General features: G+C 39.0%; 1 protein-coding gene across 1 annotated transcript in view; it reads right to left on the reverse strand.

Moving 5' to 3' along the window:
• The window catches only part of LOC134754963 (E3 ubiquitin-protein ligase UBR5), a 149,900-nt gene that overhangs the window by 17,177 nt on the left and 110,675 nt on the right, over positions 1-22,048 (reverse strand). Inside the window, exons 36-43 of the mRNA XM_063691457.1 lie at positions 15,835-15,953; positions 15,514-15,632; positions 15,244-15,389; positions 14,071-14,156; positions 13,721-13,842; positions 13,407-13,629; positions 6,243-6,553; positions 21-140 (exon numbers count right to left, since the gene is read on the reverse strand). Coding sequence (XP_063547527.1) covers positions 21-140; positions 6,243-6,553; positions 13,407-13,629; positions 13,721-13,842; positions 14,071-14,156; positions 15,244-15,389; positions 15,514-15,632; positions 15,835-15,953 — 1,246 coding nt within the window. The remainder of the gene's footprint in view (positions 1-20; positions 141-6,242; positions 6,554-13,406; positions 13,630-13,720; positions 13,843-14,070; positions 14,157-15,243; positions 15,390-15,513; positions 15,633-15,834; positions 15,954-22,048) is intronic.

Consider the following 22,048-nt stretch of genomic DNA (forward strand, 5'->3'; position numbering starts at 1 on the left):
TGTACTGTAAATGTAATTACCGTGCACTAGTATTGCTGCTGCCACCGCCACCGCCGCCGGCCGCGCCGGCCGACCCCGACGTGCCGTCGGTCGTGGGCGAGCGACGGGCTAAATTCTTCATACGGGGACCAGATACACTCCTGGCACACAATCATACACTCCGTTTCAGTACTCACACTGACACACAAACGACGAATATGTATCATAAAATACAAGTGATCAGTGTTAAGCATTAACAAAATTCGTATACACAGATTGATAAAACCGACAAGTAACGCCAATTTGTTATTATGACGAGGCAGCACACACGCACTAATTTGGCATACAAAGCTAGTTGTCCCGAGTTGAAATCTAAAACCCTTGGGTCATTAACAAGGACCCCAAAATAAATGCGCGATAGACCCGATTATAAATCTGATTTAATATTTGTTCAAAGCGCGAAGGTTTTAAATGTTATAAGGACCCTAATCATGATGGCCGAGATATTTTCTGTTGCCTTTTTAAAATAAAATGAAATCTATTTTTTTTACTCGAGCGCAACCATTCGGACGACTATCGCTTTAATAATGTTAATGCAAGTTTTTATGGGACAAGGACCCTAAATTAAGAACGACATCAATACAATTGTTTAATGTAAGCTAGTAAGTATGAGGACTACACTTAGGAGCAAAAAAATCGACTCAAATCTGTGTTGGATTTAAAAACGAAATATCTCCGAAACTAATTCGCGTATTCTTAAAGTAATAGTACCAAAAAGCTGCTAAATTTACCTTTTTTAAAAACACAAAATTCCTGAAGTATTATTTCAGATACTGAAATCTGAGCGATTTCAGCAAAATGGGGTAAAATCACGTTCAATTAACGTCCTAAAAATGGGAATAAAAGCAATTTCGTAGAGAGAAAACCATTTAATTTTTCCTGTTTAATATTTTGTATTTCCGCCGCGGGCCTTCTTGACGCTTGCAATCCGGTTCTTCATGGATCTTATCAGCTTCCTGATGGTATCCTGCGGACAAGCTTCCCATTCCTCGACCAAAGCCTTTTTCAGGGCCAAAATCGTGTCAGGAGCGGGATCCCGGGCTCGAGCCTTCCTTTTTAGATAATTCCACAAGTGCTCGATGGGGTTCAAGTCCGGACTCAGAGGTGGCCATGCAAGGGTGGGGATGCCAACCTGAGCAAGGTATGCCCGCGTGACTCGTGCGGTATGACAAGGGGCGTTATCTTGCATGAGATGGAACCCCTCCTCATAAAATCCTGCATAGGGGACGACATGACCTTGCAGGATATCTGTGATGTAACGATCTGCGTTCAAACCACCTCCGCGGCCCCCACCAGGAATGAAAACCAGCTCGCTCCTCCCCTCCATGGATATCCCCGCCCACATCATGACGGATCCCCCTCCGTAGGCGACCGTCTCGGAGATGCAGCACTGCGCAAATCGTTCTCCAGGTCTTCGGTACACCCGTCTTCTTTTGTCACTGCCATGGAGACACACCCTGCACTCATCGCTGAAGAGTACGCGGCTCCATTGTTCGTACGTCCAATTTTCGTAAGTGGTTACGAAATCCATACGAGCGTCCCGGTGCCTCCCCGTCAATTTGGGCCCTGTGGCAGGCCTTTTTGGGGTAAGGTTGGCTTCCTTAAGTCTTCGACGAACTGTCCACTTGCTGACTGGTTGCTCTCGGTTCTGCATCAGCTGCTGCTGGATGTCAACGCCGGTACGCTGTCGATCACGAAGACTGGCCGTAACGATGAAGTGGTCCTCTCTCCTCGATGTGCACCTGGGACAGCCAGATCCAGGTTTGCGAGCAAGGTTTCCGGTCCGAATGAACTTTTGGTTGACTCTGGAAACAGCAGACTGACTTAAATTCAGCTGTTCAGCAACTGCACGCTGCGTAAGGCCTTGATTGAGCAAGACGATAACTTGGCCAGCTTCAGTTTCTGTCGTGTCCATTTTCTTGCAGGTAATTCCAGGGAATGATTGCGGGAGAAGTGCACAGGTCAACTTCTGATAAGACATAACCGGATACACCGGTTTTTATGGCCCTCAAAGTTGCGCAACTCGTGCATAATCAAAGCAGGTAAAATGTTGTTTTCTACAAAAATACCAATAACCTGAAATTTACCAAACCGATTTCAACGGTTGTTAATGTTTTTGATAGCTTAATTAATAAACAATAATACTGCAATTTAATTTTCACTGAAATATTCGTTTTCAGAAAAATTGAAAAAAACTAAAAAATGTGACTTGAGTCGATTTTTTTGCTCCCGAGTGTATGAGGTAAGGCGCAATACGTGATAGCCGTGCAGGTATATCAAAGCTATAATTCGTTTTTTTTTTCATTAAAAAGAAGGTAAGCGATCTTGACGTGTCTTTTTATTAAAAATCACTTGAAAAATAAGTCGCATAGGCCAAGCAATAAGAAGGTATAGAGGGAAATGCTAGGAACACATTTTTTGACTGCGTAACTTTGTTCGGACTAGTTAGGAGGTAAACATATCAAAAGTCCCCGGCCGTAACCCTGGTGCCGGGGGGAGGGGGGTTTCAAGGTTCCATTTTTCGGTTTTTCTATTATATGTCGGAAACTATGCGTCTAAGCGACATGGCCACTTATGCAATATGAAAAGTGATTTAATTTGTTACAAGTTATATAAAATCAAGTTTTTCGATATCTTGCATAGTTTTTGAGATATCCGCTCTTGAAGGTTTATTTAGGACTCAATTTTATCTTGATATCTACATCAATTAAGCTACTAGGTCATGTTTGGTATCGTTTTCGTATAAATCGGGAGTGCCAAATTCATTTACGGTATCACATTGACACCATTCCGAAGTAAAAACCGAAACAAAACAAACAAACAAACTTTAAACAAATAACTTTTTTTAAATCCTCAACCCTTCAACTTCAACAAACTTCAACCCCACTTTTCACACCCTCAAAAGATGATTTTGGTTATAAAAACCAAAGATAGATATCTCCGTAATAGATGGATACAGTCTAAGGAAAAAACGTGCCTCGAAAATCAAGAAAATTTGATTCTCGATCAGAGGGCGCTACTAGCTTTGGCCTACTGTCGTATAGATGGCGTTGACGGTTTCGTTTGTTATTTAACATTTTTAACGCATATCAGTAAAAGAACATGGGTCAAAATCATAAAAATAATTAATGCAAATAAAAAAAATCATTTATCCATATTTAAATACATTTTATCGTATTTTTATAAATCTTCATTTTTAGTTTTAAGGTGTGTCGATAGATGGCAGTGAATTTACTGGGGTTACAAAATTTACTATGACAGTACCGCTCTATCTTATTATATCCTCTTTGTAAAAACTATCCTATGTACTGTCCCGGGACTCAGACCATCTCTATACCAAATTTCAATGAAATCGGTTCAGCGGTGTAAGCGTGAAGAGGTTATAAAAAAAAAACATTGATTAATTTTTTTTTTTACTTAGGAATGGTGTCAATGTTGATATCATAAATAAATTCAGGACCCCCGATTCATACGAAAACGATACCAAACCCGGCCTAGCAGCTTCACTGATGTAGATAATAAAGATAAAAATGAGAGCCCTAAATAAACCTTCAAGAGCGGATATCTTAAAAACTTCACAAGATATCGAAAAACTTTATTTAATAAAACTTGTAACAAATAGGGGATATTAACTGCAACGTTCTGCCACCAGTGCAGGATTAGCCTTTTTAGTAAACCATAGAGTAACTTATACATACTGTACCTTTAACAGGTTTTTGACAAGTTTTCAGAAATAATTAAATATGACATTGGTGCATCAAGGCGGTTTGTTTACAGAGGATCTACCGGCAAACGCGAATCCGAAATTTCGTTATCTGCCTCTTTATCGCTCGAATATGCAAGTGACAGGAGATGTTAGATAACGAAATTTTGATTTTCTTGTTTCGCGATAGACCCTCAGATTGTGATAATGGCGCCCCCTTAGCAGAGTTTCGCGTAATATTCCCTATTAAATCACTTTTCCTTTTGTATAAGTGCCCATGTCGCTCAGACGCATAGTGCCCGAGATATAATCGAAAAACCGAGAAATGGAACCTTCAAACCCCCCTGTACCAGGGTTACGGGCGGGGACTTTTGATATGTTCACCTCCTAAAGCTTGAACACGTCAAAACCTGGGCACACATTTTTGCTTATAATTTTTGTCACAGGTGGTTTACTTTTTTGTTTACTTAAATTAAAAACGCTATACCATGTGGAACATCTGATACCCCAATAATTGTCAATTCTATAATTCGTTTTCATGATAACGAGCTTTAAACAATGACGGAGCGAAATCATTTTGCACCAAAAGCCTTGGAAAATTCGATTTAGGCTAAAGAAACTTGTGAAAATATGAACATATCAAGAATCGATTAGTTTTTGTGTTTTTGAAATGTTGCGGAGACGTTAATGAATTGAAAGACAATCAAAAAGCAGAAAAACACGAGATTAAAATGAGAAAAAAAAAAAGAAACTAGGAACATACAGCGTTCTTACATAAAAACCAGAACCTATCTTTCCTTTCTATTTAGATAAAACCTGTAGTATTAAACGGAATGTTTATTCAGACGCTAGTCCTTTGAGTAGCCCTTAAAAAAAGACTCATTAAAGGACTCCACTCCAGACTTAATAAGACTCGGTATTTTTTTTATCGTTGTTAAGACGGGTCAACTACTTGAAGTTTTTTTGAGCTTTGGGCCTCGTGAAGACGGGTCAACTTCTTCCAATGTAGACTCAACTTCCTACCAACACTACGCGACTTTACTGACTAAAATACCTAAGTGTAAAATAACCTACCTAAGTGTGTAAGTGTGTAGTGTGTACCTAAGTGTAAGTGTGTGTGTAGTTCTATTCGATTTAATACCACTAACAAAGTCAATATTTAGAATACATCACCTAATAATATGATTAATGTAATATTGACTTTGTAATTATTAAGAGATAGAAAATCGAATGTTTAAGAAAAATCGCATTATGACGCACTACTCACTATACATGTTCGAAATACTAATGTTCGTAAGAAAAAACTTGCCACTTTTTAAACGTGTTGAGGTCGCGGGCAAATTGATCAGATCCACGAGGAGACTCAGAACAGTGCCGCGACGCATGGCACTTTCATGCAAAAACCCGAGAGTAATCGGTCCGACATACTACGAGCGTCTACCCGCTGAACTACGTACAGAAACATCTCACGAAACATTTGAGCCTCAACTGAGAGTCCTTTTATAGGAAAATCCACTTTATTCAGTGAATGAGTTTATGACCTCGACATTCGACATTGTAAATAAATTTTTTTAAACTGACATGCTTTTCATAAATTGTTTTGTATTATAATTTGTACCTAGTTTTTACTTAGAACTTGACGATCATTAAGAGATACTCGTAACTAGTTACTCAAGAATTTTTGTTTTTGACATAAGTGGATAAAATTATGATTACTTACTCAGACATTTTTAAATTGTAATTTTGAATTTATTTGATAATGTAATGTATATTATGTAATAAAATTGTATTTTTGAATTTATCAAATAATGTAAATTGTATGTACTGACGATCATAATATAAATTCGTGTAGATTAGTCTAAGATAATTTATATTGTAATTTTATATTATGAGAATAAATATCTAAATCTATAAAAAACAACTGTCAATGACAAAGTAAAGGTAAATTACACATCACTTAAGTTTGAAGTCCACACCAGTAAAAAATAATAGCATAGAGTAACTTATACTAGAGCGGTACTGTCATAGTAAATTTTGTAACCCCAGTAAATTCACTGCCATCTGTAGACACACTTTAAAACTAAAAATAAATATTTATAAAAATACGATAAAATGTATTTAAATATGGATAAATGTTTTTTTTTTATTTGCATTAATTATTTTTATGATTTTGACCCATGTTCTTTCACTGATATGCGTTAAAATTGTTAAATAACAAACGAAACCGTCAACGCCATCTATACGACAGTAGAGGCCAAAGCTAGTAGCTCCCTCTGAACGAGAATCAAATTTTCTTGATTTTTGGGGCACGTTTTTTCCTTAGACTGTATCCATCTATTAAGGAGTTATATCTATCTTTGTTAATAGGTATACATTTTATGTAGAGCACGAAATTATTTTGTGGGCAAATGTAAACTGTCATTTTCAGAGCAATTTGCTAGAGCTATAATAACACCCTGCTCTAGTAGATGTAACCCGTTTAGAATGATTGTTTGATTACCTAGTGGCAGTGTTGCCGGTGCCGGCGGAGCCGCCGGTGGAGCCCGCGGAGGGGTTGGCGGAGTTGCCGCCCGCACCGGCGGCGGGCTCCAGCGGCGGCAGCTTCTCGTTCGCCAGCAGCGCCTCGGCCACGCTGGTGTAGAAGGAGCGCGCGACGCCGCTGCCCTCGCCGGGCTCGTCGCGGAAGGTCACCTTCACGCGGTTCACGGCCAATGGCGGCTGCGCGCTGTGCACGCGCCGGTTCTGCCCGGTAAACGCGGTGTTCAATTCCGCAAATGTTTGCTGCAGAAGCTTCGCGCGATCGCGCTCCATCTAAAATAAATAATCACGTTATTCAATTCAATTTATTTTGTATCAGACATAAGTAATTAGTCCATAGAAATGTTAGTAACAAAAAAAACTTATTTTATACGTTAGCAACTTACAGACTACTTAAAATATGTTATATACAGTACCTCTTGACTCCATATGAATGGAATTCCAGTGTCGCCAGACTGCACTAGTCGGGCATTGTGACACCAGATTCAGGAGACTGTTGGTACTCTCCTGCACGCGGCGCATCAGGGAAGCGGTTCTCTTGCGTATTATTGATACAAAGCTGTCGATGCGTGCCTCGCCGAACATACCTGATGCGCTACAAAAGCGTGGTAGCCCCAACAGTAACCTGAATCCGTTGTTATACTGGACACGCAGAGCATTAAATGTTTTCTTAGTATAGTCAGTCCACAGGCTGCACGTGTAAAAGGTTTGACAAAACGACTTAAATAATGTAGTTTTGACATCCCCATTACACCGTGCAAACCTACGGGCCAACATATTACAGCGAACGGTCAATGCTCTGCGCTCCCTTTCCATGTCCATGTCGTCCTTGAGGTTATCGGTGACCCAGTGACCAAGGTACTTGAACCGAGTAGTCTTCGTGAGTGGAGTCCCGCATAGGAAGACATCTGGTAACATGTCTAGGGACTTACTTCCTGCTTTAAAAACTAAAAGCTCACTCTTGCTGGTGTTGTACCTTAGTCCATGTGTCCTGGCATACTCCTCACATATCTTCAGCAGATTGACAAGCGCACTGATCGATGGGCACAGCAGCACCATATCATCAGCATAACTGATATTGTTGACCATAGTACCGCCAATCGAGCATCCGATACCAGCGCTACTGAGCTCAGCGATCAGTTCGTCCATGTACAGGTTAAACAGCCTGGGCGAGGTAAGCCCACCCTGCCGTACACCACTCTTCAACCTGTACACGTCAGACTGCGCACCCGCCCATTTCACTAGGTTGGTTTGATGGCCATACCAATATCAGAGTAGGTCAACCACGTCCCTCGGTGTACTAGTGCACGTTTCCAGCTTACCCCAAAGAACTTCATAAGAGACAGTATCGAATGCCTTCGACAAATCCAAAAAGCAGGCAAACCACAGGCGTTTTGCTATCGGTGACGGTGTGCTTAAAGCACAAAATCGCACTTTCAGTTGATAAACCGGGCTTAAAGCCAAACTGAGCATCTTGCGTCTTTACGTGCCTTGAAAGTACACCATCAAGCAACCCGTCAAGTACCTTAGCTGCTACTGTAGCCAAAGAAATTGGCCTGTAGTTGGATTTGTCAGAGGCATTCCCGGTTTTGTTTTTACAAATGGGTACAATTACAGTCTTCATTACTGACTGATGCACATATTAAAAAGCATTTTTAGCACGCGAGGTAAGTGAACCAGAACCCGCATGTACCAGGTGCTCTATGGTTATGCATGTCAGATATATGTCATACAAAACCAATATCGTTATCTAGCCCCGTCATATCGTATCGATCATTTAAATCGCAAACTAACGGCTAGTTCTAATTTTTTAGTATGTTGTTAGGATTACTACCAGCATCGTAAATCCAAGTTTGCAACTTGGAAAAACCTGTGCTAACTTTGCACCACTCAAAAACCCGCGAAATTTTTGTACTTTTTTTTGTATTCTTAATATAAGTATTAAACTGCATTTTTATCAAAAAGGTCTATTAAACAAACTAAAGTTAAGGTGGTTCGACTAGGTTACCCAAAGCTTAAACCCCGTTAGATGGCGTCACTTTCGCAAATTTTCAGGTTTTATTTTTTTGTGGAATAGTGTTGGTATCTGTATACTTAAAAGTATGTTTAGCGCACTCTTTACATAAATATTGAACTATTATAATAAACATTGAATACTTCATTGTGCAAAAACCACCTTCAATGTCGACAGAGTGTTTCTGTCATGCTATTTCCTACTATTACTCACACATGCAAAGTGTTTCCGTGATGCTTCTAGTAGACAATTTCATGCAGTGTAAGTATGCTGCAATGGCGTTGCGGTATGTTCGTGGAAATACGTGCAAGAGGATTCGGGTTCGAGACTGGTATGACAGGGGTACTTTTTTTTCTTTTTGTGTTATCTTTCTTATACCTTTTCTTCGTCGAATTCTTGTTCGATTCCGAAATAACCGATATATATTTCAGTGATATCGGAAACGGCTCTAACGATTTCGATGAAATTTGCTGTAAGGGGTTCGATCTAGCTAGGTCTCATCTCTGGGAAATTTGAATCGTACCCTTGCTTGAAATAGTTATTTACGATACAAGTGCGGAAAAGAGGAAATTCTAAACGAGTGGCGATAAATTAAAACACGACTGCAGGGAGTGTTTTAAATCGATACGAGTTGCGAATTACCTATTCGCACGTGTATCGTACAACGTTTTACAGTACATGGCCCTTTAAACTTTCGAAATATGCACGAAGTGCTCTTTACGCACTAGGGCGAGAAAGTTGCACCATATGTACTGTAAAATACTTTTTAGTACATATGGTGCATATACGTGCATATGTCGAAAATGTAAAGGGCCATAATTATGTACTGTAAAACGTTGTACAATACACGTGCGAAAAGGTAATTCGCAACTCGTGTCGATTAAAACACTCCCTTCGGTCGTGTTTCAATTTATCGCCACTCGTTGCCAATTTCCTACTTTTCGCACTTGTATCGTAATGTACTAATAATAAAGTAGTAATTGTAAAATAAAATTAATACTTTTTTTTTGTTTTTATTTATTTTTGGATTCAACATTAACAACATTGCATGGCCTTCTAATTATAACTATTATAGAAAACGGGATATTTATCATGTTTATTTATATTATTTATTTCTCGATATTTTGGCCGGTCTTGCAAGACCGGTCGTTGTGAAGATCCCTGGGGAGGCCTATGTCCAGCAGTGGATGTCTTGTTGGTGTAGATGGATTCACACAACAAATGAAATAACATTTTTTCAAATTTGTTATCCGTAGTTGTCCCTGTACCTGATAGAAAAATAATATCATGATAGCACAAAATCTCTAATGTTATAGGAAGAAAGATGATGCAACAATATGGATTCTAATAAAGTTATCACTTACTTACCTGGTAGTAATAATTGTGTTTTTCATTCATATACAAAATTCCATCATTTTCAACCCCAGGAAAGTTTCTATTTTATTGCAGTGAGGATGTCCTGATTTTTTCAACCAAAACCGTAATAATTACATTATATAGGTATTGTTCACTGCTTATTATCCTACCATTACGGAAGAAGTGAGAATTATTTTCTAAAAAGATCGGCACGAGAAAATTACAATGTACAATGAAGGAGTGAAACTGTACCTTACGAAACTTCACCATCATGAATTCCGCTTTAATTGAGTCTGAATTTTCCTGGATTTTCGCGGACCAGAACACCGATGATTTTTGTAACTTGAATTAGACGTTGCTATCATTTTCAATTTATACAAACAAATTGATAAGTCACAATAAACATGACCCTATGTGTCAGTGTCAACACTGTCAACAAAAAATGCACTAAACATGACGGCACTGCAAATCCTGCCAGGTCGGCCAGGCAACGTCGCCAACGTCATAGAGCGGCAACGCCGCACGCAACGTATTTGTACACGACATTTGTGACACACACATACGTAAAATTGATGAAAAGATTACGTTGATTTATGTATGATTTCTGTATGAAACAAAGTTTTTCTATTAATTTAGCGCAAACGAATATTCGAAAGTAGATAAATGAGCAAATATTTGTGTAGTAATAGTGTGTAGTGCCTTAATTAAAGCCGATTGAATTTTGTATGAAAATCGAACCACCTTAAGTGAAATTGCTACAATTTATAACCAGAATCAACTCTGTAGGTTGAATACTTACCGAGATACAGCTTTGTAAAAATGGGCAAGTGACAATATCTCTCAAAATCGACTTAATTTCAACGTAATTTTGATACTTAAACAATCTAAAACATTTGCTGAAACTGTCTTTATACATCATTTTGTATAATTTACCACCATAATTTTTTGATGAATTTTTAAAAACTGCCCCTTCTCTTCAGATATTACCGGTAACGCACGCTCAGCGGCGTAGCGTATGTGTTTGCCGCCCGGGGCCGATCAGAAATTTGCCGCCCCGTTTATGATCAACATTAGTAGTCAGACATGGCAAATTTCGGTAAAAATGGTAAAATAAAACTTTATTTCTTGGCTGGCTATCATTTATTGAGAACTGAGTGCAATTACAAAACAAATTAAAAAATAAAACACTTAAAAATTTCTGAACATAACAAAATAGGTAAGTAATTATTACATAGGTATCATTCGAATGTCAACCGCAACTGCACCACCGCTGCGGCGCCGCTCGGCTGTTCCGCCGCTGTATCCGCCAACTTTAATAAACTATAGAAAGTTTAATAAATGTGTCCAATACTGTCCATCCCTTGCACGTGTACGTGTACAACTTGTGCAAGGCAAAAACAATAGACAGAAGACCCGAACATTTCTTTTGGATTTTATTGCTGAGTTCGGGAGATTCCATAATTACGACTTACGGAGTCTGCTTTTGGAATTCCAGTTATTTATTATAAATAAGTACTATCAATACCTCGCAGGGAATTAAATTTTTGTTCGAGATACGGAGTCGAAATAATTATATTTTTACCGCGTATATGAGGCTCAGTATGTACTTAAAATACTGAAATCGAAAAAAAAATTGCCAGTCTCTTCCGCTAAATCCCTAAATATCCTCAGTAACTGAGGAGGTTCGATCGAGTTATCCAGATTCCACTGTATTTCCAAAATAAAACGTGTTCATATTATCAAAGAGGATATAATAAGATAGAGCGGTACTGTCATAGTAAATTTTGTAACCACTGTAAATTTACTGCCATCTATCGACATACTTTAAAATTAAAAATGAAGATTTATAAAAATACGTTAAAATGTATTTAAATATGGATAAATGATTTTTTTATTTGCATTCATTATTTTTATATGATTATTAGTCTTATTTAGAGTCCACGCTTCCTACCCATACATCAAGATCGACAGTACAAAAACCTTAGTTGAAAAAACCTTAAGTGTATAAAAAATCAAAACACGTTATTTTTAAAAGTACCTGAACAAATGTTGGTCGGTATGAGGAGTACAGCCTACAGTTTATTAGTTAAGGATGTAAATGGTTTTGCAGGCAACTATTGAACAACCTTGGAGCCAGGAACAAGGATGTTCTACGTTGGGTCCCCTGGTATGCGGGTATCGTAGGAAACGAAAAGGCCGACGAACTCGCGCGAGCAGGGGCTAAGAGGAAGAACTACAGTCCTGAGCCGTTTTGTGGTATTCCCAGAAGCCTAACGCGGCTCACCCTAAAGACCTACTGTAACTACAAAATCATTCAACTCTGGAGGGAAAAGACAGGTTTGAACCATTCCAAATCGCTTATCAAGGCCTTCAGCAAAAAGGCGTCTTCGAACGCCTTAGCGCTGTCTAGGAACCAACTGCGCAACTTGGTAAGGGTGCTTACCGGGCATTGCGGCCTAAATAAGCACATGTACGCTATGGGGAAACGTGACATGGGGCGGTGCAGACTCTGTATGGAGGCAGAGGAGACGCCCCTACACATCCTCACAATGTCCACCCAGGATCAAGTCACGAGTGCGCATTAGGCAGGGGCACTCTGTGAGGATGTGTAGGGGCGTCTCCTCTCAGGACATATATTGCGCCCGGAGGAGTTAAAATCTCTCGAAACCAAAAAGATCCTGCAACTGTTTGAAGTTGCAAATTATACCGTAAAAACATTATACCGTAAAAACATGGTGATATATTATTGGCCGGTACTGTATAGCCCCTAACACGAAGAAGAAGAAATGGTTTTTCCTTTCCAACTACCCTCAAACCATCGTGAGAATTAAACAATTTGCAAAAAATGCAGTTTTACAATTTTTTTATGTTTAATATTTGTGTCGTAAAATGAGTACTTTCCACGGTTTTGGGATCGAAAATTGACCAAATCTTAAAATTTTACTATAACTACTGGACCAAATTGCCCATTTTTGCAGAGCTGTATCTCGGTAAGTATTCAACCTACAGAGTTGATTCTAGTCTTAAATTGTAGCAATTTTAGTTTGTTTATAGGCCTTTTTCATAAAAATGCAGTTTAGGACATATTGAGAATACCAAAAAAAGTACGGAAATTTGGCGGTTTTAACTAGCCGTTAGCTCGCGATTTTAACGATTTTTTGTGTTAAATATGACGGGCCTAATCGTATTGTTGTAGTGTAGGGCACAGCTGATTCTCAACTGATGCACTTGATACCTATCTCCCATCTGTATTTCACTTTGCTACTTTACAGAACATTAACTGAACGATGCCATTCGACGACCGGTCTGGCCTAGTGGGTAGTGACCCTGCCTGTGAAGCCGATGGTCCTGGGTTCGAATCCCGGTAAGGGCATTTATTTGTGTGATGAGCACAGATATTTGCTCCCGAGTCATGGGTGTTTTCTATGTATTTAAGTATTTATATATTATATATATCGTTGTCTGAGTGCCCATAACACAAGCCTCCTTGGGCTTACCGTGGGACTTAGTCAATCTGTGTAAGAATGTCCTATAATATTTATTTATTTATTTATGCCATAAACCTTGACATTCTGTTATTTGATATAACTTCCACTCGATTAAACCTGTTAAAACTTTAGTATATTAGCCGAGCGTTTTCTCTCAATATATTCATTCTTTACTCCACTCTTGTGTTGTTAATATACCCCTGAACGCACCACACTTCATTGAAACATAAATTGTAAATCGGTGGAACATAAACGAAAAACACGTTACCTTATGCAAGGTAAGATCTCTTTGTTGCGAGTTTCTCAGTTTTTCCATGTCGCGGCGGAACTTGACCTCCTTGACGGGGAAGCCGCCGAGCTCGGCGACGACGGAGCCGGGCTCCAGCCCCACGTCCTCGGTAAACACCCGCCCGAACAGGTCCAGCGACAGCCGCCAGCGCCCCAGCAGCAGGTCGTGCGACACCGACGCACCCAGCGAAGGACAAGCGCGCCTACACACATAACACTCTTTCACTACACCATTAACCACCAACAATGCAACACTAACATGTATGATGCATTCATCAGACTATTCATATTTACGGTTGTTGCGGCGTGCTGATAGGCGGAATGAGCGGCGGCGGAGGCAAGCCGGTGGTCTCCACGGTCACGTGAGCGGAGATCTCCTGCGACTCCAGGGGATCCGCGGCGCTCAGCAACTCGCCCTTTATTCAACAACGAGTTTTAGTTTGCTGTCAATATAACTCGATATAGTAGTAAACATTTTAAAAAGCAATACATGCAAAGCGACACTTCACTGCTAGGGGTAATTTTATTTATCGTATTAAGTTGATGTCAATGCCAGAGTTAGAGTGATACTTGGTAAAATCTAATAGATGGTTCGGGTTAAAATTTTGATAAGTAAAGTCCCCCATAAAAGTGGAGTGACTTACAGCACGTACAATGACAGTCTTGATGGGGCTGCGCGAGGACGACGCCCGCGGCTCCAGCGCGATGCCGACGCCCGACCCGCTCGGTCCTGCAAACAACGCACTCCATATTCCAGTTCCTAAATAATAAAGTATTATCACCTAAATTGATTAATGGTAGAAGAGATACAAAGTCTAGGAACAAATCGTACCTCCAAATGGGCAGCTGAAGTAGATATCGCAACAAATTAATAAAGCCGAAATTATGTAGGTATGCCATTTCAATATTTTTTCACCTCAGCAGCTCGAACAAACCTACTTTCGTCACTCCCTGGAGTGAAACAATGTAGCTTTTTAATTTAGTGAAGGCCATGAACTGCATACTACGGTACAGTACGGTACGGTACGGTCCGGTCCGGTACGGTACGGTCCGGTCCGGTCCGGTCCGGTCCGATCTCGTCTCGTCTCGTATTGTATCGTATCGTATCGTATCGTACATATTATAATACTTTTTTTTTCTGTTTATTCTGTGTAATTCGAAATACATTTTAACCTTTAATATGTTCTCACTACTGAGGTGAAAAATTATGTGTGCAACACGAGAGCAAAGTTATTTTACATCTCGTGTTTTTGAGTCCCTCGCCACGCTCAAGATTCTACCTTAGAATCACTCGCTTCGCTCGTGATTCAATTATAGAATCTTTCGCTTTCTCGGGACTCAAAATAAACACTCGCAAGAAAAACCAACTTTCCTATCTTGTTGCACAAATAACTATTTCACCTCAGCAGCCCGAACAAGCCTACTTTTGTCACTCCCTGGAGTGACGAAAGTGCGACTTTCCTCACTCCAGGGAGTGAAACAAAGTAGCTTTTTAATTTAGTGAAGGCCGTGACTGCCACTTCATACTTCGGGGCCTATTACAAATTCGAAATACATTTTAACCTTAAATATGTTCTCACTACTGAGGTGAAAAATTATATGTGCAACACGAGAGCAAAGTTATTTTACATCTCGTGTTTTTGAGTCCCTCGCTACGCTCAAGATTCTAACTTAGAATCTTTCGCTTACTCGGGACTCAAAATCCACTCGCAAAAAAAACCAACTTTCCTCTCTTGTTGCACAAATAACTATTGTAGGTGCAACTTTCAGTGCCTTCAATATCGATTTGTGCTAATCAAATAATGAAAGTAGCAAACCTGGAGAAGCCAAAGACGCCAGCCCCTGTCGATGTGGCGCCTCTATGATTGAGCAGGCGGTGTTGACGAGCGTGTGGAACTCCGAGGGCGGCGCGCTGGGCTCCGGGATCGACCCCAGCCCGCTCGCTAGTGCCAAATGCGGGTGTCTGAATGAAAACAAAAACCCACTGCTTTACGTCACAATAATCTTTCGAGAATATTTGCTGCACGTGCAAAAATAGGAGAATGTGCCAAACAAGCGTTGGAGACTAAGACAAATTAGACTAGTACCTGCTGTGATGCTTCTTTCTGGAAATGTGGCGACCTTCATTTGAATCCGAGTCAGATAAGTACTCTCCATCGGTGTCAATATCTATTTTCCCCATTGTATCCTTAGCACAAGATAAATCCTGGTAAGAAAAATACACGTTTACGATAAATAGATCATTGGAATTAAGCATTGAAGTATGTAGTTTTATTGAATAACGAAGAAGACAAAGGACACATTTTATGTTGAAGTCAGACATCACCGTAACAAAAGTTAGCAATTATTTGTCATTAATTTAGAGGTTAAAGAAGCTAACATTATTGAGGATGTTTGCTTTAAATTACCTGTGGTTCGTCTCGACCCATAGAGTGTGAATGCGTTGGCGGTGCCGAGGCGGGTCGCGTCCCCGGCCACCAGCTGCGCTCCGCTCCTCGCGTGGACAAACCCAATCGGCGAGGCACGACTGCATAAAGCAATAAATTTACATTAGAACTGTACGGACCTTTTTAGTTTTTACCACAACCGATCAGACAAAAATGTTCAATATTCACTTACAAAGAACGAACGAAATCGATTTAGAGACTTTTTTATTCCTTTCAAAACATAACGCGGGCGATTAACAGACATCACACCATCGTAATCGCATACGTTTTGCCACAAAAATATGCCAGCCTATTGAAATTTGCCTTAATCATCAGTAGAAAAAGAAAATGCCGTTAAGTGTTTAAAGTGGAAGGCGAAGGTTGTTCAGTTTTCCTTAGGTACGGTCGTATTTATGCAGATTCAGATGTTTTATTGGTCTTCATTTTACAAGTCAATAAATTACATATGCTTAAATATTTTTTCTCAAACATGCTATGTAATATTGATATTACGTTCTTTATATTAGGCTGGGAAGTATCACGTCTCAGGTACGGCTAGACGAGAGGTCTGTAATGAAATTTCATACAAAGTTGCAGGCCTAGGCCAGGAAGTGGCTTTTTATTATTTCCATATCACATATATTTGTGACACAGCATCATGGCATTCAGCCATAAAATAAAACTATAACCAATATTTGCTTTTTGGTTCGGAATGTCAGTCTGCCAATACGCCTATTAAAAAAAAAAACAATAATCGATATTTGATATATTTTGCAGTTTTATTTGTATATTTTATTTCATTGCATGTTTGAGAAAAGCACTATCCATACATCGGCTTGGAAAGGGGTTGTCGGCCTCATAACTATCCGGCCTCACTACGTTCGGCCGTATATATGCATTCGGCCGGCAACCCCTTACTTCCCAGCCTCTGTAGTAATGTACTATTACATTTTAGGTAGGTACTGACTAATCATTGTTACATATTTATATTAATTTTATATGTTTACATTAATTTCATTATTATATATTTATATCTATAATTAATTACTTGTTATTCGTTTGGATTAGTGATGATATTTTATGATTTGAAAAAATCATCAGTGCTATAATAGTACATTACTACAGAGGCCGGGAAGGAAGGGGTTGCCGGCCGGATAGTTATGAGGCCGACAACCCCTTTTCACGCCGAAGTATGTATAGTGCTTTTCTCAAACGTTTAATAAATCATCTTCAATCATACTATCTTTGTCTTACACTAGTACTAACACCCAAAAGAAAAGGATGAGTATAGGTTTTTTTTGTTCTTATTTACTGACAAGATTTGCTTGACCAAATATATATATAAATCAAATATCGTTTATTGTTTTTTTTATAGGCGTATTGGCAGAATGTCATAAACGAACCAAAAAGCAAATATTGCTTATAGTTTTTTTTTATGGCTGAATGCCATGATGCTGTGTCACAATTATATGTGAAATAGAAATTAAAAAAGAGCCACTTCCCGGCCTAGGCCTGCAACTTTGTATGAAATTTCATTACAGGCCCCTCGTCTAGCCGCGCCGGAGACGTGATACTTTCCAGCCTATTATAAAGAACGTAATATCTGGGGGCACGGCCGTGCCCCCGCCAAGACGAGACAAAGGGCAAAAGGCAGTGCATATCTTTTCTCGGCACGTTTCGCCGTATTTTCGAACCCTCGTAGTTTCGGCTTGGACAATGCTAGAGCTGAAATTTTTTGTATACCATGTACTCAGTAGACTTATCAAAAACACCAAGTTTTATTAAGCTACCTATTATACTTAAAATTTTATAGTACCTTAATTTTCACTGTCCGAAACACATGAAATTCGCGTAATAGAAAATACAGACTACTTCCTGAAGTCTTAGAATGCTGAAATTTGGCATGTAGAGATGGTTCGGTATGCAATCACATATGGTGACCAGAAATCTGTAACTTTCGCCCTGCAACCCCTTAAAATGGGGGTACCTAAAAATACCCATAAACCTGGAAACATTGGTTCCTGAAGTCCTAGAATCGTGAAATTTTGTGTGGTAGCAGTGATCGAAATGCTAATAAAAAAACAACGATAAAAAAAGGCAAAAAGTTTTCAAAGTACAGATTTGAACCAGGTTCACAAAAACCAGCCAGGTAGCGCCCTCTATATTGGCACTGTTTCTTGCACGAATTAATAAACTAGTGAACATGAAATGACAGCTTTTTAGCGGCATACATTAATAGCAACTTTCCATTCCAATAGGGTTTTACCGGTTGACATTTTTAGAATGAATATCAACTGTAGGTAACATATACCACGGTCTAAAATATAATGTCAAAGTTATGAAACATAATCTGTTCTTTAATTATTTCAAAATAGCTTGCCTAACACTAATCTAATACAGCTACTCAACACTGGATGGCGCCGTAATAAACGTTAAAAAATATATTAAAATCGCTTACTTATCACACGCGAGTGAAGGGCTAAACAAACCGGTATAAGTAAGCTCTCCGATTACGCTTATTTTGTTACGGAGCTTACGGTCAGGTTACACTGGTGGGTCCGAGATATCTACACGCCTACGAGTAGCCAGCTGTTGAGAACTCTGACACACCAGTGACGGCAGTGACGTCCGAAAATAAAAGGTCATATGTGAATGTAAGCTTCCTATCATGATATGACTATTTACCGTACGCAGTAGCATTTGAGAAGCGTGTTATTTGACATTTAGGATATCGAATATTTTAGATAAATATAAAGAATATTAACGACCTGGTGGCCTAGCGGTAAGAGCGTGCCACTTTCAATCCGGAGGTCGCGGGTTCAAACCCCGGCTCGTACCAATGAGTTTTTCGAAACTTATGTACGAAATTATATTTATCAGTCGCGTTTCCGTGAAAGAAAACATCGTAAGGAAACGAGACTAATCCTAATAATGGCAATCGCTTTCGTAAAAATTTGTGCCTACGCTTATTACCTATTCTTGGAATTAGTTGCCAAGCGGACCCCAGGCTCCCATTAGCCGTGTCGTGGCTAAAAATGCCGGGATAACGCGGTGACGCGAGATGGTGAACTTTAAACACAAGGGAGGTTCTGTGAGCTGTAGAACCTCGCGAACATAGCCTAAATAACTGTAGCCTATTAGAAAAAAACATAAAACTGTACTTTTTGTTTTTGGATGTCACAGTACCATCGAACAGTTCCCAACGATTGGTAACTCGTGCCGTGTAGAGATCTCGAAACACCAGAGTAACGCGGCCGTAAGATCCGTAACAATGTATGCATATTCGGAGAGCTCATTTATATACCAGATTTTTTACCTCTTGACTTGCGTGTGATAAGTGAGCGATTTTAATATTTTTTCAATAAATTCTGCTTACAAAATTTCGCGAAAATAAGTTGACTAACTCGCTAAAATCAAATTTTAATTTAAAAAACACATGTGAAACTCTAATCGTCGCACTACAAAGCCGCGGTTTTCCAACAGGACCACGCTAACACGTAGGTATGTACCTACACACCAAGGTATCTAGATCCCTAGGTGAAATTTGGCTACTTATTCTCCATTAAGAATTAAATATCTAAATAGATAAAATTTCTGCATTAGATGTTTGCATGTAGATAGAACACATGTCTCAAAAAGAAAAAAATGCTTAATGATATCGAAACCGCTACTTCTTTAGGCGCTGATCTACAATGACTTCGTGATTTTGTATATTTTCCAAAAATGGAATATGTACTTAGTCGTAAACATGAACACAAAATTCACAAAAATCGATTGAGTGAGCTGAATCGGAGACCTTCACTAACGCTTACTTCATTAAGAGCGCTATTACATTTCGACGTTGAGCGAGTTTAGGTATTTTACGCGCTGCGGCGGGCTGTGCGAGCTCAGTATGCCGATCCCTTCTACCACGTTTTCACTCTCGCTCGCACTACAATGATGGATTAAACAATCTTGATCCTTCGTGAAGCATATTGAAAACAATTATAACGACACTAACTTAAAATCCTAATTATTGTTATTTGGTACGAAAATACTAAATCCAGTGCAAATGTACTTACTTTTGTATTATAAAAGAATTATTTTATACTAGAAAGAAATTATACTCGCTTGTTTACATGTTTCGTCATTACATTTGGTACAGGTACAGGGTAACCGTACAGCTTGGGACAATGACACTTGGTGCTAAATTATATCCCAAAAAGATAATTTTTACTGAAAATGACAAAAACTGTCAATCTGTCAAATTTGACTGATATGTCAAACAACACTAAACTATGTCACTTAGTACCACTTTAACAAAACATGTTATTTTTCACTAAAAATGACAAAAACTGTCAAACTGTCAATTTTGACAGTTTTGACAGATGTGTCAAACTAACCAATTGCATTACGCACCAATTGCATTAAAGTTAATTCGAATTAAATTTTTGAGACGTTAATGGCCATTGAAGTTAATGTTTTGTTTAGTGTTGTTTGACATATCAGTCAAATTTGACAGATTGACAGTTTTTGTCATTTTCAGTGAAAATTATCTTTTTGAGATAGAATCTAGCACCCACTGACATTGTTAAATGTAGATTTATACTATCTGTCAAAATTGACAGTTGGTGACCTTTTGACAGTTTTGGATCCCAAATCGAAACGGCTTGTCCGATTTTGATAGAACCTTCAACATTAGTCATGGGATGGAAAATGTAGTTTGACACATATGTCAAAACTGTCAAAATTGACAGTTTGACAGTTTTTGTCTTTTTTGTGAAAATTAACATGGTTTGTTTGCTAAATTCTATCCCAAAAAGATAATTTTCACTGAAAATGACAAAAACTGTCAATCTGTCAAATTTGACTGATATGTCAAACAACAGTAAACTATGTCACTTAGTACCAAACTTTAACAAAACATGTTAATTTTCACTAAAAATGACAAAAACTGTCAAACTGTCAATTTTGACAGTTTTGACAGATGTGTCAAACTACATTTTCCATCCCATTACTAATGTTGAAGGTCCTATCTAAATTGGACTAACCGTTTAGATTTGGGATCCAAAAATGTCAAAATGTCCCAAAATCTCAATTTTGACAGATTGTATAAATTTACACTTAACAGTGTCACTTGGTGCTAAATTATATCCCAAAAAGATGAAAAAGACAAAAACTGTCAATCTGTCAAATTTGACTGATATGTCAAACAACACTAAACTATGTCAATTAGTACCAAACTTTAACAAAACATGTTAATTTTCAGTAAAAATGACAAAAACTGTCAAACTGTCAATTTTGACAGTTTTGACAGATGTGTCAAACTACATTTTCCATCCCATGACTAATGTTGAAGGTCCTATCAAAATTGTACAAGCCGTTTCGATCTGGGATCCAAAACTGTCAAAAATGACAATTTTGACAGATAGTATAAATCTACACTTAACAATGTTACTTGGTGCTAAATTCTATCCCAAAAAGATGATTTTCACTGAAAATGACAAAAACTGTCAATCTGTCAAATTTGACTGATATGTCAACCAAACCTTAGTTCCACTAGGTACTGCCAGGGTTCAGCATCAGCTCTATCATGGGTACTGCTCTCCTAAGTGCTCATCAAGACGAGTCGGATGACTAAAACAGCGTGTGCCTATGTTGCACCAAACCTTAGATCCACTAGGTACTGCCAGGGTACAGCATCAGCTCTATCATGGGTACTGCTCTCCTAAGTGCTCATCAAGACGAGTCGGATGACTAAAACAGCGTGTGCCTATGTTGCACCAATCCTAAGTTCCACTAGGTACTGCCAGGGTTCAACATCAGCTCTATCATGAGTACTGCTCTCCCAAGTTGCTCATCAAGACGAGTCGAATGACCAAAACAGTGTGCGCCTATGTTGCACCAAACCTAAGTTCCACTAGGTACTGCCAGGGTTCATAAAGAGGATGAGTAATACATAATTAAAAACTTATACAAGTTCAGTCTTAGTTATATCGGAGCATCGTTTATAATGGCGTAAGCGCCATCGACAAAAAGGGACCTTTTTATAGGAAATGCCACATTTTATTCTGTTTTTAGTATTTGTTGTTATAGCGGCAACAGAAATACATCATCTGTGAAAATTTCAACTAGCTATCACGGTTCATGAGATACAGCCTGGTGACAGACGGACAGACAGACAGACAGCGGAGTCCTAGTAATAGGGTCCCGTTTT

Source organism: Cydia strobilella, chromosome Z, assembly GCF_947568885.1.
Source record: "Cydia strobilella chromosome Z, ilCydStro3.1, whole genome shotgun sequence".
NCBI lineage: Eukaryota > Metazoa > Arthropoda > Insecta > Lepidoptera > Tortricidae > Cydia > Cydia strobilella.